We start from the raw sequence: 27,858 nt of genomic DNA, 5'->3' as shown, positions 1-27,858 counted from the left end.
CATGGCATTTTTTTAATAAGATATCAATCAGAAGGCAATTTAAATATTTAAATAGTAAATTTTAAGATTTAATTATATCTATCGCAGACTAAAATAGGAGTTCACTAGACCTAAAAACACCATAATAAATTTTAAAATTCCTAAATATTCTTAAATTCTAAATGTTCTTAAATATTTGCATTTGACAACTGTAATACCTTCACTGCAAGCTCAAAACAATATGACATGTTGTTGGAAGAAACATTTTCTGTGTTTCTTGCTTTTCTTTTAATTTGAAAATCTGCTATCTCACTGTAAAAATTTGATTTTTCAAAAGCATGTTCATTTTAAAGATTATTACATTCTGAACACTAATATATAAGCTAAGGAAAAAAAAAATCAGCTTAGCTTTTGGTGTTAGGGTTGACAGTCCATAAACTGTCATGTCTTGGACACTGAAACTGTTGCATTCCTGGTCAGTAAGTTCGTGCATTTCAATTCTTTCCTAAATAGACAGTGGATTTTTGGTCTATTGCTACAGGAAGGTTACTGCCAAATTCATTTAACATCAAGAACATCTTCCCAATGTAAAATACACTTGAAACTGTATATATGGAGGAAGGGAGAAGAAAAAGATGGGAAGCTCACCTTGACAGCGGCTTCTGAACCTCCTTCTTTAAAATCTTCATATTTCATTACTTCAGCCATAATGAATCCCTTTTCAAAATCTGTGTGAATCTTCCCTGCTGCCTGAGGAGCCTTCGTCCCTTTCTGTCAAAGGAAAGACCGGAAGAAAATTAATTGCATTTAAGAAGATTGATTGCAGGAGAGAGGTTTCTTCCTTTTTGATATGCTTTCAGGATCTGTTGAAACTTTGTTTCGTATCAGTTAAAATGTCTCACATACAGCTGGGTAATTCTCAATATTGGGACACACAGATAAATGCCCTTGCCACAGATAAACCAACTGATATTAAAGAAAGGCAGCTTTGTTTTTTCCTAATAGGTATAAACAGCAATATTGATTTTAGAAGCTATGATTGTGTTTTGTTGTGGGATTCACTTCGATCCCTAGCTCTTCATACAGAAAGTGAAGAAAATATAGATTTTTAAATAACTTTAAAATCTGGAATACTCTAGACTTTTAGTCACATCCAAATAATTTCAATTAAATGATAACATTCGTTGGCAAATCATATTTGTAATCAAAAATTATGTATGAATCTCAAGTTATATATACTGGCTTATTTTTATTTTGGAATAACTTTAATAAGTCTAAGGTAGAACAAAATGAGTATTCTTACCAAAACGTCAACAACTGAATGACTAAAAATTTTTTTTAAAAATCACATGCAAATATTAGGAGATAATTTAAGCTTTTGCAGTAAAGTAGAATGCATTATAACTGTATGCCTTAAATTACAAGGACATACATTCTGTGCACACACAGCCATGGAAAGAAATTTGAGAAATAATGGTGACCTAAAGGCTGCTTAATAAAGCATGTTAAAGTGCTAAGGAGTCTGACACTGTAAAGCACAGTTTTTACAATAAAAGATGTATTGGGTTAATATGGTTACTCACTGATGCTTACCTGACTAAATATCTTTGCACATTAAATCAAAGATACTTACAATCAGTCTTAAGATAAACCAGCTTTCAAATTTTCTAATAAAGAGCAAGCATTTCTCCTACTGAAAACAGCAGAGTTTCAGAACATGCTTTTTAAAAAGAACAGAACTTCCGCTTTTATATTATTTTGGTAGCTATTTCAAGGACACTAGCTACGAGTTATCACGTAAAAGGAGACACAGATGAAAAGACTAAAAAAAATTTCTAAAGCACACTTGTAAGTTTAATGTGCTGAAATATATACACGAACATCTGTAGCAGTATCAAGGAAAAATATAAATTTACTGGAAATTATGTTGATTAATGAAAACAAATTAATTCCTTTGAAATGAAATTAAATGCAGCACTGAAATTCACTGCACAGCTCTAAACATAATGATGCAGCAAATAAAAGCTCAGTGACAGATCTGCATCTCCTAAAGTTGACATTTTTATAAATTTTAAGGTAGAATTTATAACTGCATGCATTTCAAAATATTTTTCAATAGTAATTTTTATATTATACTCTATTTTCAAAGGCAAACCACTACAGCTCAGCTCTTACTGTCCTCTGGGAATAAATTAGTAAATCTCTATGGCTGTAATCATTCTGCATCAACATTTAAAATACATAATTTAATTTCAGGCATTACATAAGTTCCTGGATAAACACACATAAAACTACCAAAATAAATTCAGTCTAAATATTAAAGTCAGTAAACGACCTGAATTATTGCACACTGATTTTAGGTTTTGGAGCCCAACTGTGTATCCACGAGGAATATAATGATGTTATATTGCTTTTATTGCTGAAAATGTAATCCGAGCAAAGCAAAGGAGGAATGAACCACCCGCAACCCAAACAAACTTAGTGAATACAAAATGAAAAGCAACATCAATTTCACTGCAGACAAACCCAGTCACACAGATTAAGCAAGCACAATACTGGTACGTCTTATCTCTGACCACAGGAGGAGGGTAGACAGATTCTACAGGATGAAGAAATTCAGACTATGTAATAGGCAGAATCAATTGTTACCTGCCTCAATCAATGCAGCTCCACTTTCACTGTTCAGCAGCTCACAAATAATTAAAGTTATCCTGGACAAAAACCTCATCTGTAATGACTAGCTAACCGCCACCATGACAAACTTCAAAGTCAGTGATATCAATCTGAATTCAATAGTGTGGAACTGGATATAGCTGATGAATAAGTATGAATCTTACCCTGATGGTCCATGCACGCACTTCATCTGGGCCTGCAGTGAAAAAGTATTCTAGTTGGAGTGCCGCATATCCAGCCTTAATGATCTTTGCTAAAGCACTGAAAAAAAAAAATGAATCCAATTCATTCAACGTATACACATAAAACAGCTAAATGCCTCAAGTAATCAATTTATGTGGAAAGACATTGCGTATTTGGAAGACACTGGATCTACTTGAAAACCCCGTGATAATCGGAGTAGCCATTTTCTTTGAACTCTCTTCAGAAGAACTATTTTTTTTTTTCCTGCAACATCATAAAGACAGTATTTTGATTTGTTTATTCCACAGGATACAGAAATATGGGATCCATTTAAAACACCCTATCAGGCAGCACTTTTGGTCTCATGCAATTTTCAGGACTCCGGGTCATGAAAGCATAACTGTTTGACTGAAATTCAATATTGAAACAATTTATTAGAGTTCTTCAGAAAAATTATGGCAAATTTTTTTCCACCATCCCTGATACCCATGGATGACGAAACAGTTTTGGTGATCATTCCTTCTCAAAAATATACATAACTAATATCTATGTTATAATTAAAACACTGTACAGAGATGACAGATGACAGTTAAAAACTTAATTTAAAATAAATCTTTTCACTCTGTCTCATGGTAAAGAAAGGAGAAGATTCTCTCTTTATAATGGTAATTACTCTGTCATTTATTATTCTATCAGCGCAAGCAATTAAATTACTGCAAGGAAATAGTTGATAATAAAGTGTAGGGAAAATGAATGCTAATTAACCTTTGTGTCATGTTCTCTTCCAGATACTTCTGTTTCTCCTCAGCACTCATATCTTGCAACTTGAGTTCCAAGGCCCCACTAAAAGGAATGACCAAAGCACCCGGGTCGTGCTTGTCCACCCACTCTTTAATTTTTATCAACCTGTAGACAACAAAGGGCACAACATTATCTTGTAGTGCATGCATGGCTGTACCACATTCATTATTATCAAGTAGCACATACATATTCATAAGAATTGCACGGTTTTATGATGCCATCTTTTTGTGTATTGCTTTCCAAGGTCAAGGCATTAACAGGCAGCAATTGCTTCAGGTGTACTCCATTAACATTTCACTGTTTCTTGGTTTCTGTTTGGCATTTAATCTATAAGAAATGGGCATAATTTGAGACAATAACTAGGTTTTTGGTAGAGGTTAAATACTTGCAATCTAAAATGGTAACTGAATAAAACTTTGTGGATTGTGGAAGTAATTTTTCTGAGACTTACAAAGGTGAAATTCATCAAATGTGGCAAAAACTGGGGTCTTCAGTTTTTCTTCTGACATCATCTCCACCCCCCCCCCCTTTTTTTTTTTTATATAAACATCTCTTCTCAGTGGCTAAGGTAACTAATATTAGCAGACAGAAAAAAACACTACACACTGTAAGCTCCTAGACAGCAAGCTATACCCTGTTTTTTCTGGTTATTGATCTCAGAGGATGCCATAGCTAATGAATACAGGACCATGTTGCTACTAGTTTCTCACACCTTTCTATTATCTCCCCAGGACAAAGCTTCAAGATATTACACTACTATTATTTTAAAATAAAGAATCAAATTTTCTATTTCTCATCTTCTGTTTTCCCTTTGTAACTGGCAGCATCGGCAATAGCTTAACTGTACATCTGATTTATTTCTTTTTTTTTTAGTTGAATGAAATTAAGCATTTAGAACTACAGATTAATGGATTGTTTAAAGATCTGTTAATTCTGCAAATATTTTCTATTCAGATATCGAACAATCTTTAAACACAGACAGTGCACTTAGAACTGTAAATGCTATTTATTATACATGTAAGAGAGATATCCATAAATGACCTGGAAGGATTGATGACTGTTCACAATGTTACCTACAGGGCACTATTTCTGAACATGTGGGAACGGTAAGAATGGGGACAACTCTGTGCATTCAGCAAGTAAGTACAACAGGCAAGAGAGTATTTCCTGCATGCTAAGATAAAAAGTACAAAATACAGTACTTTGGGTGCCATCGATGTTTCAAACCTGAAGCACCCACCATACAGCATAGGGTTTTATGCTTGCTGAGTTCTTTTTCTTAGTCCTGTTAATCTCCAAGATTTAGACTAAGGTTTTAACTGCTATTATACTAAAGTGCTTTGAAACTGTGGCCTGCAAACCTTTAAATAATCAATGCAAATGTCACTTCAGAAAAAAAAACGAACTGAACCACAAGTTCATCAACACACATTTGTCAAAGAAAATAGCAGGGGATCAGAGCTATTATGAGATTAAGTGCATGGCCCACTGAGTAGGGCTTTAGATGGGACAAAGAATATAAAAGTTCACTCAACAGTTTTCACACGTTTGTTATATAAAGCTGGTCCTTCTATCATTTACTTATGTAAATACCCCATCAGTGGTTTTCAATCCTCATTATACTAATCTTTTTTCCTCCAGTTATCCAATGAAAATAGTCTGGTATCCAGGACTGATACTGAAACGCTTTTGCCTTCAGACACATCTGAACTGAAAATCACAATTAAGGTGCGTTCCTGAAACCACATGTGACATTTAACAGCGCTTCTAAAACTGACGTTTGTAGTTAACTAATTTACTTTGGCTAACAAACTGGATATCAAAGTTCACAGCTTATAAATGCCAACCTTTTATGGAAAACATATCTAGGAGTGTATCTGCTATTCATAAGCGTACTTCAACATCTGTGCATACATCCTTTTTTTTTTTCTTTTCTTTAAAAAAGTATCTAACAGCAGCCTCTGGACTAATTAAATAATGTACCAAGTGAAAGACAGAATTAAACATGCAAACTTCAAAAACTGAAACGGGCATGAAAGTCGTACCTAAAATAGGATTCAAATTCTGTTTGGTAAATATGGTCATCGTAACTAATAAACTAAGAACTATTGTGGAACAACAAGATAAGAAATAATTACTTTGGCTAAAACACCAATTCAGAATAATAATAGTCTTAGACTGTCATTTTAACAGCTTTTCTATTGAGTCCTTAGAGGGATTATTTGCATTCCTCAGGTATTCTATTGTACAATTCAGATGAATAAAGACTTACAAATCATTCCTCTACCGCCAGTGTGAGACTTTGATCCAGTGAATACACCATTGTACCTTAACTATAATTGGCAAAAAACCTGACAGTGTAGAGCATCACAAGCTTAATAACAAAGGAGAATATCTCAAAGTGTTGACAGATGATCTTCATAATGCAGGAGCAGAACTGGTACATTTTAGCAATAAATGAGCACTGAGGTCTAAAGGTCTCTGAAGTGACTGACATCAGACCTGCTACAGCCTCGCTAAAAGATACGGTACTGCATCGTACTCTGTAGAGACAGTCGGGTTCTCTGCCTGAGTGTTTCACTTTTGTGACTTTCAATGTCACAGAATTACTAAAAAGCACTCAGGAATTCCCCTCACAGTGACCAAAATAAAACAAACAAAAATAAAAGGTACAAATACTGATACATATTCTAAATGAAATTTTCCCCAAAGTGAAATGGTTGTCTAATGATTGGTAAAGTGGTCATGCAAGTTTGCTTTTAAACCAAGTAGTGCTAAACAGATAACTAAGTCTGCTAAACAGAACGAAATTCCCTTAAGAAATAGTAACAATTAACGTCAAAGTCTGTTTTATTTGAGCACATCATTTTTCCATGGAAATACTCGGACATCTGTAACAGAACAGCATTAGCACACTTACTTGGACACATGTTAGGGTAAGCAAATCCCAGAGTATTTCTTCATTTTGTCATGCTACATGACAATGAATTACAAAGGGTATTGGACTTTAGGCGGAGAGAGAAGACTTGACAACAGGAAATCTCAATTAAGGAAACACGGTAAAATCTAACAACATGAAAAGAAACATTAAAACAGGCAGAAGAATCAACGACCATGGTTAACAGCTGGAACTATTTCAACTTTGAGAAACAAGAAAGTTGAAAGATGAAGACACTACTTAAAGTAAACTCAAAACTACTTGCAAACAGTGTACACACTACAAGCAATTAAAAAAAAATCTTCTTTCCTGATCACGTTTCTAAAAATGCTGTTAGAAGCAGAGTCAGAACCAAATTCTGATTATAAACCATACAGCAGAAAGAAGAAAGGCTTTTCGTCTAGTTCTGCTCAGTAATAACAGCAAGGGATGTCTCAGAGCATTTTTAGGCAACTAGCAGTGCTCCCCTACTGAGATGGTCCAGTTGTCCCTCCAACTGCTTTGTGAGAAGAGGACAGCAACTACAGAGGGTTCCTGAATTGAAATTTGACTCTGTTCTCCACAAATGGACAGTAAGATACTTTCTGGGAAAAAATATCGGCCAAACAGACAGGAGGACCACCAGACATCCCAGCGAAGACAAGAGTGTTAGATAAAAGTTGAACTTAAAACTAAATTAAAAAGGAGACTTTGTAAAAGCCTGACACAAGAACAAAACCAGATCTGAATGACTTGCACATGGAGGAGGCACTCAAAATTCTGGGACAAGGGCTAAGAGGAATTAAGATGCTCACTTACACGCCTAACACAGTTACTGGTGGCAGACAGACGAGGAAGGACAAAAGCATGACAAGGTATCTACTACTAACTTGGAAAAAACTGTGAAGACCTAAGCGTTTTCTTGCTACTACTAGATCCCCTAATTTAACAAACAAAGGCATCATTCCAGATTTTATCTGGAATCAGCCTGACAAGGATAAAGTAAACTAAAGAAGCCAGTACTCCAAGGGCAGCAGGATCAGGATGACTACCAGAGTTAACTGTTGGCATTAAACCAGGATGCAGAACAGGATTTCAACCTTGGAAAAAAGATTTAAAAATCAGGGCTGTCACTGAGAAGGCCAATAAGCAAAGAGCACCAAAAAAAGGGAGCTGTGGAGAAGGGAAGGGAGCTGTAAAACTGTGGTGGTTCCTGAAGCAAAAGAAACCAATACCTGCAGACAGCCAAAATAAATAGATACAAGAGTTGCAGAAGGTACATTAACTACAGAACGACATTTGACAAGCTGAGTTTCACATGAGAGATCCAGCTGGGAACAGAGGCAGAGTTCTGATGGAAATAGAAGAGGTGATGGAAGAGAGAAGCTGCAGAGAGAACGCAAGCTCTGTGGATCCCTGCAAGATAAGATGATCTGAAAAACTGACCCCGACAAGAAAGGTGATTTGTCAAAGTACGCTTTCATACAAGCAAGACCAAAAAAACTCACCCATCCAACTCATGGGAGAGAAACAATTGCTTCTCTGTCCAATGCCTGGACTAAGAGTAGAAATTGGCAGAAACAAAACAGCATGGCAGGGAAAGAGAAAATACCAGGTAGCACTGCAAGAAAGACCGAAAGGTGGAGAAAGAAATATAAAGATTAAACAAAGTCATGAAAACATACAGAAGACTGGAGGGAAAGAAAAAAAAAAGATCTACAGATAAGAGCAAGACTACAAGGAACTAGGAATTTCAACATGTTCTTTCTCTTCATAGCTCTGAGCAACTGAGGGTTTTTAAAAACTATTCATGGCAATGTGTTTAGTGCTTCCTTCCCCACTGCTGAAAAGCTTTTTTTTAAGATACTTTAAGACTCAGGTCTTTATTATTATTATTTTGAATTATTTTCCATTTATTTAGAGCTTTCCTTGTATCAGCCACATATTAATTTTAACTTTACAGCTCTTCGTTTCTAAACTTCTAACCATTCTCGGTGCTTTTTTTCTGGACTGTCCAGTTGGTCTAAATATTCCTGGAGGCACATGGTCTCCAAAGCACTCCTCAGAGCTTTCAATAAGGTCTTATAAGGTGGGGGAGCATCAGAGAATTAACTCACATTCGTCAGATAACTCTTCTGTATATAAAACTTGATACACCATTTGATTTTTTTTTTTTGTGACAGTATTGCAACATTATCTCATGCTCAGTTTATAACTTTTTGTACAACCCCACGTGACTAGCTTGTCCTTAATGCTGTATTTGCATAGTTGATTATTCCTGCCTAAAATCCCTCTTCTCAGAAGCTGCACCCTAGCTCGTTTTTTTACCTAATGATTTCCTCTATTTCTTGAGATGCTCCTAAATTCTTATTTTGTTCTCTGCATACCTGGACATCTCCTAGTTTGGGGTCATCTGCAGATTTAACAAGAACGCTCATCATCCAGCTCATTAATGGAAATACATAACAGTATTCAACCAGCAGCCGCTTCAGCAGATCTCATAATGAGATATTCTTCCATTTGGAAAGTGAACCACTGATAACTGTGCTCTGTGTATTATCTTCCAACCAATCTTTCACACTCAAACTTTCAGTAGTTTCCATTTAACTAGAATTTCCTATCTTGTTTATGGAAATGCTGTAAGGCATTAAAGCCTTTAAAGCCTTAATAAAAATCACAATACATAGATTAGTATGTTTTTTCACAATATACAAGGCCATTAAATTTATCACAGATATCTGACAATTTTGTCTTTACAAATTCCTGTTGGGTACTACTTGTCCACTGTCTTGCTTCTAGATAATTAAAAGCAGCTGAATTGTTCCAATGTTTATCTTGAAATTAATGAAAAAATTATTAGAAATTGCTTGTTTCTTCTTTCCTCTTTGTGGCTGCCTTGTTTTGAAGCCTCATCCATAACCCACAAGTTATCTACAGTGATGACAAATTAGGAAAGTGTCTTTTTTTTTTTTTTTTTTTTTTTTGGCCAGGTCCCAAATGCCTCTGCAATAAGAACCATCAGGTTTAGCTGCTTCGGGGGGGGGGGGGGGGGGAGAGGAAAATCCAATTTATCTGAGCACCAGCGCTACATAATACAGTTCACAGGTGATGCCCTTTCCTTCCATTTTGTTAGCATGCAGACTCCACAAAGACCAGGTCCTGCTATTCTCAGCACTGTAGGTATACACACGTATGAAGGTAGAGATACATACAAACCTGCACAGCATAAGTAAGCTTTCATTCTAAATTTCTATTATCAACGAAGAATGGAACAGGGAAAATGATGAAACCAATGTATATAATAATGTTGCATCACAAAATACGTCAATAGAAGAAATCAAGAATGGGAAACAAAGCTCCGGTCGTAATCTGTTACTCTGTTGTAACAGTTGAACATGCAGTAACTTTTACTGTTACCTGGCTCTTTTTGAGGGTATCCCTTTCTTCTTGCCCCACATGAACAGAAAGGAAGACTAAACAGGAAAATATTAAAGAATAAAAAGGTACTTTCTTCCCCACCATGACAGTTTGCTTTTTATAAAGAAAAAAGACTTACAGAAGGTTTTGGAGTACCTGTTACTGACCTAGGTGATCCCATTTCAAACCATCAGTGACATTTAGGAATTTATTCTACTTTATTTGTGGTTCCCAGATGGTCTGGAAGAACACAGCAACCCTCAGATTTCAAAAGGCCCCTTCCCACTCCCTGCCCTCACCTGCAAGTACTTCACAGCAACACTTCAGAGCCAGCCACTGCATCCCACCTGCGGGGCTGTTCCCTAGCCAGGAGCCTCCCCACAGCCTCTTGGGATGAGAGCTGTGGGAGCTCACACCTTCATTTGCTCTGCGCGTCCCGAATGCTTCAACTTCTTTCATCTTTGGTAACTTCCCAGAGTCTGATGCTCATATCCCCTTCAGGATCCTGCCTCCCAAGCTACTCGCTGAATCCAGATGGATTTCCAGAGGCCAGAGTGGAGAACTGATCTCACCCCTCAGGTGCCACTTGCACCCCCACCACACACTGACTTTGGCCTTACACCACGAAGTGCAAGAGTCCTTAAAATTCTTTACCGCAAAAATTTTGGGGACTTCTGACACATCCTGTGATCTCAGGAATCTTATGACAGAACAGTTATATAAAGTATTCCGTTCTACCAGACCTGATTTCACACATTTTTAACTTAATTGTAATTTCAACTGATACTATATCAAGAAAAGAAGAATAGAAGTTTCTGATCTACACTGTCATTTGCCATTTATTCAGATGTTTTTATAACTTTCCTTAACGTTCTCCTTTCAAATGTAAGTAATTCCAGGCTCTCTGCCTCATGTATGTCAAAGCCAGTTTTTCCATGGCCTTGATCTCTATCACTGCTGTTATCCTAAATCTCCTCTAACTCTACAAAATCATTTGGTAAATGGGGTGACCAGTATTGCACCTACTATTTTAGTTCACGTTGCATCCCGGTTTCTACAGAAATGTCTTTTATAATCTGTCTTTTATAATCTAGACGTGAGCTTCTCATCCTGTTCCTTGTCCATCCAGATGTTACACCTGCTTTTCTGCTACCAGCCAGACATGGAGCAGGGGTCCTACCAGCACTCACTGCAGTCATACTCAAGCCATTCACCAACAAAAACAATCTGGCAAAATGCAGCTTGGGGACGGAGAGGGAATTCATTTCTTCACTCCTATATCCCTTTTAAAAGTTGGATCAATTCACTTGCCCGTGTATCCTCACACCCAGTTGTGTCAACAGAATGGGACGATGGTGCAGGAGCAGCCGAAGACTGAGGGACAGGAATGCATTAAGTCAGCCTTCCACTCAAAAAAGAGCAAATCTACGTAGCCAGGTTCAATCAGGATTTTCAGCGTTTATTACTGGAGAAGGCTGGTATATGACAAGTCCTCAGTCACAATTATCCTGTATGAGATCACTAAAAAAATGTATCTTCCAAGGCAGAAAACTTTAGTTGACAAGAAAAAAAATCAAGGTAATACTTCTGGAAATTCATGTAAAAGCACTTCACACCCAAGACACAATTTTGTTAACAAACTGTCTGATGTAGTACAATATGTTAGCAGTATACTGTTCTCAGTTTATCTGTTCTAGATGAACTACCTGGCAGTATTCACTGTTTTGTGGTATGTTAAAACAGACAAAGATGTTAACAGTTCACTTACAACGTTATGCTATTGAACACTTTTTGAACATATTTCGTATCAAGATTTAACTAACACAAAGCTTGTTTAGTTGTTTTGGGTTTGCAAGATGTGGGCACTGTGAAAGAAATCGTAACAGAGAACACGATGTTACCCGTAAACTGAAAACAGATGTCAGTTAAAGGACAAAATACTTCTATAACATGGAGAAATAAAGCCTGCATAACAGAAAAATCAAGTTGTTGATCTCTAAAACCCAGTCCAAATTCAAGAATATTAAGATGGTAAGAGAGCAAGAAAGAGGCAAAACAATCCAGCATGATTTTCCTGCCAATAAAGCTTTCAGTAAGGAAAGACTTCCAGTACCTTATACAACAAATTCCATCTAACCAACGGTCAAACAAGGTAACCTTATTTTAAACATTTGTAAGGAGCATCATTCATGAAGAATAAAGATCTTGAGATTCATTTTAAACATTCCTTTCTGATCTAATGTTCACAACTTCAGTAATACCTCGTTATATTATAGTCCCCATTAAAGTGATCAAAACCAATTATAACTTAAACAATAATGGAAATGGTACCATTCTGCTGCTGCAGCACCTGCTTGTATGTGAAAGGCTTACAGTCTCCAGTTCTCCTTGGTCTGCCAATTCTGAAAATTAATTGTCTTAACTCAAAAAAGATGTAGCTTTTGCTGTCAGCAAGAATCAAGCACAGTCAGGACGGAACTACTGATGGAACTGCGTAACAATGCAGACTGCAACAAATCATGCACATTACATGTTTCGTGGTTATAGACATAATAGGCTCCATTTGTGGCAGATACACTTTGGACAGAAAACAAGCCTTTGAAAATTCACATCTTGTCATTCTTTCTGCTATCATTGCTAAAATACAGACTTTTGAAAAGTTACCTTAAAAAGTTTATAACAGTAATTTAACAAATGCTCAGTCAAATTATAGCAAATTTCAGTCACAAGACCTATGCGCAAAACGATGATAACTGAGATGCTACAGATCAGCAGAAAGAATCCCTATTCCACAGTCAGGTTTATGTTATGGCACAAGAATTTTAACTTTCATCTCGACAGTGCTTCTTGTGTCAAATGGAAAGCTATATTCTCAAGGATCCTGTGTGAAAATAGGATAATTTATACCAATGCAAAGTCTCAAAGTATGAAATCCCATTAAAAGGAATTATAAAACACATAGAAACAGAATATTTGATCAAACGAATATGTGATGCTTTTAGAAAAGGAATGTGAAACACACGATGGACAACATCTTAAATTTATATTCCCTAATTCTATGCACTGTGTGCACACGTATAGTAACAAACACAAGGCCATACTCTCAAACAAAAAATATGATCTACATAAAACTCCCACATAGTTTTATATATATGTATATATATATACACACATATATACACACACATACACACACATATATAGTATCAACTCTTGAAATAAGATACTATACTTAAAGAGTAATTGGGAATATATTCCACTAGTGCTAATTAAAAATCTGCAACAAGTAACGCAAATACAGACTACAGCATGTGTTACTTTTGGCTTTCATTAATGTTGCACAACAATCAAATGAAATCTAAACAAACTGGCTCAGAATATTGCTCTCTGATTCTCTTATGAAGTATTTTCCCCTGCTCACACATGATAAGCAGAGATATTCCTTGCATCTTCAGTATTCTTTTTTATCTTCTTAACTTAACTGTGGAGTCTTTCTATACCACACAACTCACAAATTCTCTCTTCCTTCCTCCATCGGTTGTTAAAAAACTATGTAAGCATTAAAACTGCAAGAGCCAAGTGTTACTAGGATAAGTGCATTAGATTTAAAATAATAAAACCTATTTAATTTTGTTTCCTGCACCCAGCTTACCATAGAGAAGGTCCACACTTTGACATCACGCAGTACTACAAGCAACATTTTAGGAACAATTTTAACGAGACTAGAAATAAAATTCACAGAAGCTAGCAATATTGGCATAAGCTGTGGGTGTTTTTTGACAAAGACCAAATTTGCTTTAGTAGGGGATATCCTACTCAATAAATCAGAAATTAACTTTGATATTTATCCAGAAAAGGAACAGCTTCTAAGCTCTCAGTACAGCAATGAAAGAATTACTTATCTGAACACTTAATATTCACAGGATAGCAACTCCAAGAATACAATGCTTCATTTCAGACACCCAATACCTAATCTCACTCTGCTCCCTACATAGTTAATGAACCAGGAGGCTCTTCTGAGAGCAATTCAGACTTAAATTTGGACTCCTGTTCTAACATTCTCCTTAAAGCATCTTCTTTCTGCTTTTCATAGGCTGCTTTAGAAACTAACCATAGCCTTAAGTGCCTAAGTTGCACATGTAAAATTCTGTGGTGTGTCTAAGTCTTACCCCCTGCTGGTACATTTCCCCCAAATAATCTCTAATAAATACAGCAACAGATACTGTCAAAGGAACATCATAATACCCAAATAAAACACTAAATGAGACAGGGATTTTCACAGTGTGCAGAGATGCCTTGACCTGAATAGCTGTCGCAAAAATATTCAGTTCTACAGCCTGTTTATCCATTTAAACTATGGCAAACAGAAAAAATAACAATATTTGAACATTCTACTAAAACATACTTGTCCTACAGGACCACTAACTTTGATTTTTCAGAAGCAGGAATAAGTAAGTACGGATCATTGTCTGAAATTACACTGCTTATCTGACAGGCTGGAAAGGATCTGTTAGACACAATTTTTATGGCTGGAAATGGAAGGAAAAGTACATTTGTCAGAGATGCTCCTGTGGGTGAGTACATATAAAACATTTCTATTTTGCAAACACCAAACTAAAACTTGACTTACAAAACCACCAGTTTACCTATCTTCATTTTCTTATTGATTATAGAATCAGGATGCACTGAACACTCCCAGCCATTTTAACACAAGTATTTGACTGAAAAAAGTTCCACCTCTAAGTTACAGATCTCTGTGAAATGTTTTGCCCTTACAAATATAGCACTAACAACAACAACAGAATCAAAGAGCCAAACCTGAAGTGCAAGCTACTTCAATTTTTATGACCTGGCCAGAAACCACTTTTCAATAGAAAACTGGGAACGTCAGCCCAAAACCAAGCTAATTCGTGTTCAGTCTCTTCTGACTATGTAAAAGGCTCCATGTGTGGTGGCATGCATGATAGTTGTCAACATAAATGAAAATGTTCATGAATAAAAAACAGCCTGCATAAAGAGCTAATTATAATATTACTATCAATTGCTAGCTTGCGCCTGCAAATCTTTCATATCATATAAATGCATTGTTTTTGACATTTCTCTGTAGCTAAACATCACATCATTTCACTTTTTCAAAGTAATTCAAATATGCATGGGACATACTATATGAAACGTTCCTACAGTTACACTGAAAGAGCAAGCCTATGACATAAATGTACATTGTCATTAAATATTGAAGTCAAAAGAATTCTGTACTTCTGGTAGCCTATATAACCTGTTTTCTACTTTCTGTTCATTCTTTCTTTCTGTCCAAAACAACAGTTAAAAACACTTTGCCCAATCATGCATTTGAAGACTAAAATAATGGATATACCATTTGTTTACCACTACAAAACTGATTAAAACAAATTACTTTTGCTTTTAGCATATAAGATGCATGAAAACCAATCTTGTTTTAATGACCAAATAGATTTATTCATTTTCTCTGTTTTATAGATACCATGGAATTTAGGTTTGGAAAAGGCCTGCTCAACAGGCAAAAGCTCTAGTAAGCACTATATGGTTAAAGGCAGACCAAGTCAAAAGAAAAACACTAAAAAAATTCTAGTGGGCCATTATTCTGGTATGTGATCGTCAAATTCATTTCTCCACCGAAGAGTCACCTAACAGATGCAAAGCTATTTTAGACTTAGCTTGGTTGAGCAATGATACCATCAAAGAAGAAACAATCACAGAAAATAACCTTGGTAAATGCAAGTAATTTGGTTTAAAGGAAGAAATAAAGCATGCCCTGATAAATTTATTCTCATTGATATGACATATGATTTTCTACGTAGGAGGAATACATCTATAAAGGATTTGATACGGTGCTGTGTGTGAAACTACTCATTCACCAGTAAAGAGGTGGAAGTGGATTTGTACAGACCATGCACTGAGTAATGCACTTGATGTGTTGACAGGAGAACAACTTGGTGTATGAGGATTTCATTAACGAAGCTTCTCAAGGATCAAACTTATACGGATCTTTTTAATGCCTACATTCATGACCTTGACACAAGCATTAGGTGCCTGCTACATCCGCTACAAGACCAAGAGACGTCTTCCTCAAGGAAGTAGCCATCATCATCAATTTGGAGTGGCAGAGAAGGGGGATCATGACATGTTAGTCTTCCTCAAAACAGCTCTAAGCCACCAACACAATGCAACATGGAAAAAGCAAATGCAATCTACATATTTTGCTGGAAACATTTCCCTTTGTTTAAACAGATACATTACACCTGCATATAAGCTATTCACAGAAGCATGGAGTACTACGTGCAGCTGTGGTCAGCTCAATTCACAGAAAGACGACTTATTTTCAGAACAGATCTAAGGTTTTCAGAGGAACAGAAACTTCACATAAATGATAGAAACACAGAATTGAGAATTGCTTTCTTCAGGTACAAGAGGCAAACACCAATTAAGTAAGATACTATTTAATCTGCAGGACAAAACTACCAAAACCACCAATGAAAAAAAACAGCCCCAGAAAAACGTAGGCTGGAAATTGGCAGAATATTTTCAAAGCAGGACAGCAGTGAGGTTCTGTGAACAGCCTCCCAGTACTAAGTGCAAAACAATCAGCTACTGATAAAAAAAAAAAAAAAATCTTAATTAACTTATGAAAGTCATTATTACATTAAGTAGCTACCAACAATAACTGGTTCTGTTCTGAATGCAGATGAGGGATTACAGTAATTTAGGGATTACCATATAGTTACAAGGAAGCATTACACTTTGTGAATTCAGAAGTACACAAACGCTACCCAGAAATGCAGAAGTGGGACAAATGGGTCTCAATCTGATACAAATCAAGTCCCTACAGGTTTTGTAAAATCCAATGTCTCCACTAGGAAATATCATGAAGAACTCAACCATCATATATTTGATGTGGCTGTAGCTATCCAGCTGACCAACAGCGGTAGGCTGGCAGACTGAGCATCGCACACAAAATCCTCACTATCCACGCAAATACGATGGTACCTACCGTTCATGCAACATATTCTTTTTTATAGAATGAGTATACATCAGTAATCACTGTTTTAAGGAAACAAGATTCAAACTTGTGGAAAATTAGACTCCACGAATTCTGCTCTTCCAAAAGAATACGTAATAGAAGTCAAAATTAACCCATGATATTCTCAGACCACATATATGTCGGCATGGATCCAACACCACTCATGAGGAAGGTGCAAAAAGGGCAGAAGATGTGGCTACAGTACTTGCATCACAGCTGTGGAATAAGTGATTAAAACTTGTACCTTGCCCAGATTTTGAAAAAATAGAGCTAATGAGAACAATGGATATCATTATCCTAGCTGGTCAAATGAAGAACATGATTAGTTTAAAATGTGTGAAAAAAATAAAAGTTACTTACTTGGCATCATGAATGGCAATCTAAAAGAGACAAAAGAGAAGTCTAGTTCTCCAACCCCAAACCTCCAGGCAGATCAACTGCCTTTAACATAACGCTACATGTACACCTTGTCCTCCTCCAGTTTCATGTCAGTATCAAGTTTAGCTCCAAAGGAAGTGAATCCCACTGACAAAAATCTCCCATCCTACCCAACCCTGCTGCATCCTTAAGAACAAGCTTGTCCTTTACACTGGGCAATACTCCCTGTAAGGGAAAGGGAACTGTTATCATATCCGGGAGCAGACACACCTCTGAAGCAGGAAATAGATTCTGAAATGCACTGGCAACCTTCACACAGACATTTTGTGACTTCAAAGTGCTTCGCTTTACAACATTAAGCCACTTGATGTACCTGCACATAAATTCCAATTTCTAAAAAGGTAACCAATAAGTGTGCTAAATTCTATTGAGTGTACTCATTACATATCCACTACACAAGCTGTGAGCTACAAACAGTAATTACTAGCCCCTTGATGTGCTAAGAAGCTGGGTAGAGGTAAGACATCCTTCCGTATAATATCACAGATACTTACAGAGAGCAGAGAAACAAAAAGACAATTCTGAGTTTAATGCCTTGCTTTGTAAGATGGAGAAAAACATAGTGAGTAGAGAATTTCTTCTGACCCTTCTTCCTGAATACAGCCACTTTCCCATGCCATCCAGCAGTTGTTCATATTCTGTTGCTCATCCTGGTTTCTTTTCCCAGTGTCATTCTCTGATCTTCACAGCTTTCCATCCTGGTCCAGCAGCTCATAGAAAGATACTTCCAAGTGCCCCCCCAAGCATCTCTTCATTCAGTCTGCACCTCTCTCTTACTCTGGCTTCCAATCTCTACCACACTTCTTCCTTTTGCCTCAATTGCAGGGCAAAGCAAACGGTTTTGGTCCTGATCCTAATCAGTTTCTTTCATTCCTCAACTTACAGAACCATGAGCAAACAGCCTCAGGACATGCCAGGGAAGGTTTAGATTGGATATCAGGAAGAATTTGTTCATGGAAAGGGTGTTTAGGCACTGGAACAGTCTGACCAGGGCAGGGCTGGAGTCATCATCGTTGTAGGTATTTAAGAGACATATAGATGTGCATGGCTCAGTGGTGAACTTGTAATGTTACACTGGTAGTTGGATTTAATGGTCTTTTCCAATCTAAATGACTCTGTGATTCTATACAGAGTTACAGATAGATCAGAGAGACATCCAAATTCTGGTTAGGTATGCGCAGTTCTTAAGTAACAACTGACTAATTCCAAGAAAAGCCCTCAGCTACTATGTATCTCACAGTATTTACTACTACACCAATATTTAGCACTGCACTTTCTTATATTTTATTAAATAAATAAATTTCTTACATTTTATTTAAATAAATCAATTAGTAAAATGAATAAATTTTATTTAGTAAATAAATTTTCGAATGCCTCTACTTATCAGACAAAGTCTTCTCTTTTCATGGGCAAAGGACAAAAAAAAGGGAACCTAAATACAGCAGGCTGCAGTACAACTAACAAACATCATATCTTTCCTAGAAAGAGAAGTTCCTCTCAGTAAAAGATGCTGCTGGTAGTTTCTCTAGTGGGCTCCTATAGTTATTGTGTGCTGTACTTTGGCACGTACTTGTGGAACACCCCACAAGAAGTGCCAAGGCTGCAGAAGACAATATGGTGTGTCCTTAGTTTCCTGTTAACCACATAGAATCTACAACTACATGTTACACATCAATTGGAAGATACTACATTCCTAAATCTCTTAATAAAAATAATGTGAACCACAGAACTTCCTGGTGACAAGATGCCTAAACCAGAAGTGCTTTCTTAGCTCTACAGCATTTATAAAGCAGCACATAGTAATTCTTTAAGGAAAAAGAGTTTATTGAATTTGTGCAAAAACTTGTACGCTGCAATTTTCAAAAAATCACCACAGTACAAATGCATTCCATTCATTCAAAAGCAGCCCATACTCAGTACTATAGAAGCTGAAGGTACTGCTCAATGCAATGATTCATAGTTTCTCTAATAGAAAGATTCAGCAGTTTTCAATCGAGACCTTTATTCCTTCTCTGAATAAATGATGCCTGAAATTTTTATTCTTGTTCTAATGGAATTTCAATGGCCTTCACTGCAAATCTACTGGAAATTTTCGCATATTAAGTGGAAAAAATTAAATGATGTTAACCACATTTTAATGTGATTAAGGCTGACAGGGTCATTATTTCTGCTAATCACTCAGTTTAAAAAGCTCAAACAAAACTTTGTAACAGCCAGTGTTTTTTTCTATTTTTCCGTATGTCTACTGTAGTTGAGAATTAAAGTCACTACAGAACATGAAACAGTATATATCATGAAAGACTGAGTCTGCTCCAATTTGTACATGGATTTCATTATAATTAATCTCAAGATTAAAAAAAGGGAGGGGATCAATCTTACAATATATATACCACTACCACTTTTGTCTCCCTCACTTAAAAAGCAACAAAACACACAGAGCTTTTCCTGTAGTTCCTATTTACTACTAAAAATGAGAAAATATTTCTGCATGCCTTTACTAAGCAATGAAAGGTACATGTAATCATATAAAATCATTTATTTTGGAAAGTGGCTGTTGGGACCTGCAGTACAAAGTTGTCTGTTATCAGTGAGGTCGGCAAAAGCTAGAAAATGGGCATTAACAAAAGTAGAAAATAGAAGCAATAGGCAATGATGAAAACCAAACAATATTTGGTTATCAATGTCTTGTAGTTTCCTCTAGCGGACAATCAACAAAAGAACAGAAAACAGAGACAGCTGCTCTTGCTTGAAGGTCCACCAAGTGCAGCTGCACCTCTGCGAAATAAGGAATACACCACAGAAGCCTCAGGGTGACCAAAGAGGGTAGAGGGATCGAAACTGAGAAACAGACATCCGTCTGCCTCATCAGATCTCCTGGGTGGGAGTTGTTTGGGGTTTGTTTTTAGTTTCTGGATGGGAGGAGGTTGTTTGAAGTTTCTGTTTGTCCTGGGTTTTAGGTGTTGTTTGTATTTGTTTGTTTTTCCTCTCTCTCTCTCTCTCTCTCTCTCTCTCTCTCGTGATCAGTCTTTTCTGTAAAGGTCATCAAAGTAATTAATTGCTTATTGCCTGCTTTATTATTACTACTGCTCTCTGAATGGATCCTCATTCTTGGAGGATCTATACATTTCATGCCACCCCACGCCCTCAAAAAAAAAAAAAAACAAACAGCTTGATGGGGCCATGTTCTCTCTGTTCAGAAAATCAAAACTGAGATGATTAAAAAAAAAGGGGGGGAAGCATTTCAGCATCCAAATTCACTTTTTCTGTGTAAGTAACTGTTTATACTTCAGTTACTTTAGAAGAGAATGAAAGTTCAGACTGATTCACATTGATTATTTCCATCTGCTTTAATAGATACATTTCAACCTTACTGAATCACTAAATACAAAAACTGTATTACAGCAGCTTCTTCTATTACAAAAAAAAAAATTCAAACAAGACCATTACCTTCATAACCTTAAGGTACATGAAATTTATCTGAAAAACATTTTATTTCCTTCCCATTCCTCAGCAAAGTATCCAATCTCACATACAGTGATTTTTAGATCTGCTACATGACTAACACAAAAAATGCTAAGAAAAAAACACAGTAATTAATCATACATAACTCTCTCCAAACAAGAATTTTCTATCTTCATATCTAATACATACTCCTAACTCTGTATTTCAATACCCAGCAGCCTTTTTTTTTTTTTCCTGAAGAACATTGCTTCCTGCCTGAATATTTTCTGTAATAACAACAAAACAATGTCAAACAACATTAGATCTTTTACAGTCAATGAACAAACTACATTAATATCAATATGATTTTACAGTTGGAGTTTGTGATGTTCTCAAAAAGAAACATTACTGGTATTGTTGGACCTTCTAGTTTTAGCATGATGCCATGCACTAGTGCATCAACTAACAGTCTCACAGAATTCTTGTGCTCATCTAAGAAGGGACCCTGCTGAATGTCCTAATGCATCTTATTGTGAATCTTCAGCAAATAAAACTTCATGTATGAGCTCATGATGTGCTTTGCTGCTGGAAAGTCACAGACTCTGTGGGAAGCTTTTTATCTTCCCAGCAGTCAGTTCTCTGAGAACATCAGTGCAGCTACTGTAGTTACCTGTAGATTACTTGTATTTTCTCACATCTGTGTCCAGCAATCTAAACCATGATGATAAAGGGTCATTAGGTTTTGAGTGAGGAAGGGGATGGACTAGACAATTTGCTCTGATAAGCTCCTTGTTGCGAGCTCCAGTTTAGAATGTGAAACGCGGGGTACGCAGGTTCTCAACTCAAAAACCAGCTCACTCGCAGCACCAATTAAAAATAGTGCTCATGCCATCTGAAACTACATGAAGACATCTTATCTGAAATTTTTGCAATTAATAATGTTGTAGCAAAAATAATTCTGTCATGGTAAAAAGGACATCAACTGTCTATTAGCCACAAAAGAATTCAGGTACAATTACTGAGATAACTGCTGTTTGGAGCACAGCAAAGCAATTTCCCACAGTGGGACTTAGAGTTCAATTTACCAGTTGGGCAAATATTTTGTGCTCTGTAGTGGTCTACAGAGTTAACAGTTACCTGTAACATTTGAGCTGTGTTATACTTGAAGAAAACTTTCTTCAACCAATACAGGTGTTTCAGCTTTACATGCTCCCAAGAATACACATTTTTTCTAACACGGTTTTGAGGACCATTTTAATGCTTTTCAATTAATATTAAAGGCAAACTTATGAAAGAGCCAATGGATCTATTTTCCCATTCCAAGGTGCTCACAGTGAGGTCTTCTAAGTTATAGGCTACTTGGAAGAGGCATGAGAACACACACAATGCTATCTGTGAGATTACTTCAGTCCTCAGGTAAACTTTTTTTTCCCTACAGGATGGTGTAAATTCAGTAAAATAGTGAACTGATCACTTAACTAGACAACACTGTCATAAATGCAGAGACATACAGCCACAAATGGAAGAAGGCTGTATTTTCACTTGTAGCAAAACCAGATTATACCACGAATACAATATGTAGTGAAAATAGTGACATTTTGTGTCAAGTTCCAGATAGTATCATGGTATTACATTAAGCGATAGATTAACACCTGGAAAGGCAAAGGAGCCATTGAACATTTGGTCAACATGCAAGTCATCAAAAGAAATTGACTTGCAAGTATGAAGAATGTAACTATCACACTTCCCTCTTCTCAAAATTAAAGGTTAAAATAATTACCATTCAAACACTAACTCATCAGCTTAGATAGTTCAAAAAGGTTTTTCTCCATTGCCCTTGCAGAGATGACTACATCCTGCTTCGTTGCCTTTGAGTCTTAACTTCAAGTCAGGGAAAAAAGACAGAATATTGCTATTTTATACAAAAAGCAGCTCTATTTCCAAAGTAGGATAACAGTAACAGTGCATGTTCACAATGGATATTACACAGAGACTCAAAGTCAGTATTTGAAAATGAGTTTTTTAATTTGGTCCATTACTTTTATTTTATACATATACCTCTGCTGGTTCTATTTTCTGCAGCAGCACTAGCTACGTACACCACACTTGTGCCTTTTTTTTTTTTTTTTTTTTTTTTTTTTTTAAAACTACATGGCCTTTAGTGAAAATGCAACATTTGGAGAACTAACATTAACAGTCTGCATCATCACAGAAAATGAATCCTTAATAATTATTCATACACCAAGTAACTGTAAACCCAAATCATTTCAGAAGACCTGAATGTGTCAAGAACTTTGACAATTATGACTGGAGCCAGGAAACTGTAGCACTGCAGAATTTCTTATGAATTTTTCTAGTTACTTTTTATAAATGCTGTCCTAGATGACAGCTTAATGTGTACCACATGCAATATTTATTCTTCTTCAGTGTCAGACTGTCTAGCCATCCAAGGGAATACAAAGAATGTCACTTATTAGGATAAAAGCACAAGGAAGGTAATCAAGGACATATGTAACATCAGCCAATCATGCCCTATTTCAACATCCTATTCCATTCATAACAGTTCAACAATTATTTGCTTACTGATAACTTGCTTTCAGGCTGTTTGTGTTCCCCATAATGGTGGTTTGCATTTATTTTGCTCTTTAGAATTGGACACTTGCTGTGCCATGCATGTTTGTCAAAACTTTATATCTTCTGTCAGAAATAGCGTTAGCACACCAAATCATTTCTGTGTCAGAAATCACTAATAGAACAATCTAGTTACCTTTTATGTCAATAGGGCACTGACATAACCAGAAATCAAAAACAAAAGGCTATCACACAAACACACGCTGCTGCAAGACAGGCAACTAAAATGCTTCTGTTTAATATACCTTGAGCATATAACAATATCTTTATTGAAAACCTAATGCAGAAATTAGACCTTGACTAGAATGCAAAAATATTTCAGAAATATAGTCTAGGCATAAAGACATCAGCCACTTTTTTGAGCTTGTATAACTGAATTTGTTACTAGTCCTCCATGTCTCTTTGACAACATTCTTAGTTATTTATCTTACAGAACACCTACATGGAATACTTGTAGACATTCTTCAGCTGACTCCAATCTATCTGATGGATGCAAGTTATGAAAAATCATTAATTCACAAAGACAAATAGAGACAGGCAGATAGAGGGAGCCAAAGACAAACATTTACCCTCCATAAAGTTATTTTTAAATAATAATAATTTAAAAAATCCTATAGGAAACTGAACAAGCGTGCACATGCACACACACTTCATTAATCTGAGTATCCTGAGACATCAAGACTTTATTAAATAAAAACAGGTATGGATTTAATGAGCCTCTGAAATAAAACAAGCTGGAAGAACCATCACATGTTTTAGATCCACAACATTTTGTAGGTTTTCAATGTATTCAGTGTTAAGATTATTTATTTTAATAAAAGCCATTTGTTTGGATTTAAAATTATTTTAACTTCAGAATTGTAACACTGTGCCAGTACATGAAAACCGAAGTGAAACTTTATCAAATTGATCTGATTAATCCATTCTCACTGTTCAACCCAATGAAGTACAAAACTAGCATGTGCATCTACTCTTTCACCTATTTATCTTCTAAATATCTCTTCAGATTTCAGTAATTATTGCTGGAACACAGTAAATCCCAAACTTTATCTTACTGTAATTTCTTATTAAATTAACAATAATTAAGGTCAAGTAATGGTAAGAAAGGGTAAATAAACTATCAAAGAAAATATACTATGAAATAAGCTATCGAATGGGATAGGTCTCCCATTAAAATGATATAACCTATAAACCTTTCTCTCCGATTGAAACATGAAGAAGCACCTATTCTTGGTTTTAAAACAAGTATACATAAAACCAGTGACTATCAATGTGTGAACATCAGTCATTATTAATCATTATAGGAAACTGAATCATTATAGGAAATTGTGAAAGCAAAATCCTCTGCCAAAACTTTAGAAGGTAAGTAACCGTACTTGGGAAAAAGGAGCAATTAAAAGAAAACATATATCCGTATACTTAATATATAAAATCGAGCTATAACCACAAAATAAAAAGCTTTTAATAATTTTTAAAGCATCATATTTCCAAAAATAATTGTCAATGAAAAAATGTCTGTCAACCGTATAACAAATAATTTACTTCAGCATAAAAATAAACTTGAAAAATGCATGCCAAACCAAAGCAGCTTTTATTTCCAACTGTGTAAAAGAATTTCCTTTCAGACATTTTTCTTTTTGTAATAAATTATTTTTCATTGACTGATGTTTAACATTTACTTATTTGTAGAAAGCCGCAATATTCCATCAACCATTCTCCCAGAGAATGGGAATGCCACAGACCAATCACAAAAGAAAATTTCAGGAGGTATCAGATCCTAACACGAGGAATGCAAATACTTTCTTTCCTCATCCAGCATAGAACAGGGATGAGAACACAGCTGCTCACCTCTCTACAGTCATTCAAAGGCCTTTCTCTCCGTCTTCCAACTTCTCAATAGAACCCACACAAAAATAAATGTACGCTGGTGGGTTTTAAACGTTACATCAGATATAGTGATAATAATCATGACCCAACAGATGTTACTAAAAGCAGGGCACATATACCCAAAGCATCTATTTTTTCCTTGATTTGAAAGAGCAACTTGTTTGCTTTATGGAGTACATGCAACTTCTGTTCCTATGTTGTCTGGCTAACAATGCTCATTCATTCTGAAAAGCACATGGCTCTATACGTTATAATAACAAACTAATAACTTCACATACAATAACTTAAGAATACACAATTCTTATCAAACATAATAATAATGCTCTATTAAATGTGATCTTGAACAACCCTACTAGATGATTTGCGAAGAAAAAAAAAAAAAGGCAAAACACCCTTTACTTAAAAGAACAAAAAATCCTATTTTCTAGCATGAGACCCGCTCATTAATGAGACAAATACAAGCTAACCTTCTAGCTCATAAGCCAAACCATGGCAGTTGTAGATCAGCCCCTACTGCTCTTTCCATGTCAAAACTCTCCTGAGGTTCAAATATGCAGAACAGATAACTTGATTCAGCTACAGTATGTTAGCATACTGCGCTTACACAGTAATGACACAAGTGTAACCAGACCTTTTTAACTTATGTCACAAAAGGGAATACATTTCTACTAGTCAACAGTAAACAGAACAATGCAGAAGAGCTCTTCTCCACGTACATTTTGACTCTCATTTGCAATCAATGAATAACCTTTATCCCTGGGAAATACAACTGAGAAGACTATTTTACCTTACTCCCTTCTCTGTCTCATCAACGTTATTTCATGCACACAAAAATCACTGCAGTAAAGGTGGCTGTGCTTATAATGCGCAAGCCACAAATGAGCAAGGAAACTTCTTCATTAGCAATGTCTTTATCACAATTTTGAAACATGAAAGGAATTTTGACACAAACATCTACCGTCTTACGCGCTCAAACTGTTTTACTCCAAAATGAGTAAGAGTGAATTCACTAAAGCTATTTACCATCCTGTAGACAGAGGACAGCACTGATACGGTGGTTAGAACCCTACCCTGTTCCAAAATCCCCACGGATCTGCTGATGGGGTTGTGTTGATGATGCTCAGAGCAAGTAAATCTCAACTGGAGCATACTGTAAATTCCAGAATCTGGTCCTCAGAATAAAGGCTGATTTCTTAAGTTGCCTTCCCTTCCCTGTTTATCCTTCTTGTAACAAAGACAAGTGAGGAAAAGTTTTTTTTTCTTTTTGTCTTTTACTTAATCTGTTTCACTGTTTGAGTTAGTTGATTTATCTGCATGTGAGCACTATGATAGAAAGGTGCCTACACCCCTAAATAGAAGCTAGTCTGAATCTAAGATCATAAGCCAGTAAAACGCAAGATGAGAAATCTCTGAAGCTAAAAATTTCAGCACTGAGCCTATGAAAAGGTATCAAGCTACTGAAAATACCCAAACTCATTTAGCTGACAGTAAAAGTAATATGGGGCTGCTTGACTGTACCTTGTCAAAAGCTATGCACTAAACTGCAATGACATTCAGCAAATGCATTTAAGACAGAAACATTCTAAAAAAGAATCTATTCACAAGCTAGAAATCCTCGTTTAGGCATGGGAGCAGCATGCTGTTTAGCCAATCACACCCGTGATACCAGTGTTCAGTGAAGGACCACAGCTACACACAGGCTACGCTTAAATCCCTCCAGGCACATTTGGAAAGCCTTTGACAAAGAGGACTGACAGAATGCACGATACCTCTGCAGATGTCATTCAGGAGATGACTGACATTATTCCAGGGAAAAAAAAAAAAAAAAAAAAAAAAAAAAAAACGATTACTAGACAACATTGATTTTTTATTAGGTAACTTGATTTTAAAATAGAGAGCATTCCTCCACACCTCCCTCCCCCCCCCAAAAAAAAGAAAAAACAAAAAACATTTTTCTATGTCACCAGCAAAGAAGCTTTTAGGGAAATAGCAAAGAAGACTACGGCATAAAGCACAAAATTATCACGTGTTGGAATGCAAGCTGCAGAAAATTAAAGCCTTTTACACAAAAAAAATGGGAAGAATGAGGAACAGGAATAGTCATTTATCAGTCTTTACTTTCTCCAACTATACTATGCAGTAACAAAAATCAATGCTCAGACATATCTATGCGTCTCAGATTTGTTTCAGAGCTGTTTGAGCATTCTTCACAGTTTTAAACAGATTGAAATTTGAAAAGGATGCTGTACCTCATGATACAGCCAGAGTCCATTTCATGCCATTCTGCAATGACTTTGCAACAAAGTTTGTCATTGTCTTTGACTATGTCACCACGTACCATTTTCTGTGGAAGTCCCTCTCTTCACTGCTTACTGAATGAAGCAAAGTTGTGTAATTAACTGATTTGACACCCAATGCCAGATTATTCTCTCCC

General features: G+C 36.1%; 1 protein-coding gene across 3 annotated transcripts in view; it reads right to left on the bottom strand.

Annotated features, from left to right (window-relative positions):
• Window positions 1-27,858, bottom strand: part of OLA1 (Obg like ATPase 1) — a 128,363-nt gene that overhangs the window by 3,964 nt on the left and 96,541 nt on the right. For all 3 annotated transcript variants that reach the window (XM_084523753.1, XM_084523755.1, XM_084523754.1), the window contains exons 8-10: window positions 3,601-3,741; window positions 2,817-2,913; window positions 628-750 (exon numbers count right to left, since the gene is read on the bottom strand). In XM_084523753.1, the coding sequence (XP_084379879.1) occupies window positions 628-750; window positions 2,817-2,913; window positions 3,601-3,741 (361 nt within the window). The remainder of the gene's footprint in view (window positions 1-627; window positions 751-2,816; window positions 2,914-3,600; window positions 3,742-27,858) is intronic.

This window comes from Aythya ferina (assembly GCF_964211825.1).
Source record: "Aythya ferina genome assembly, chromosome: 6".
Lineage (NCBI taxonomy): Eukaryota > Metazoa > Chordata > Aves > Anseriformes > Anatidae > Aythya > Aythya ferina.
This window is presented reverse-complemented; position numbering and strand designations above follow the sequence as displayed.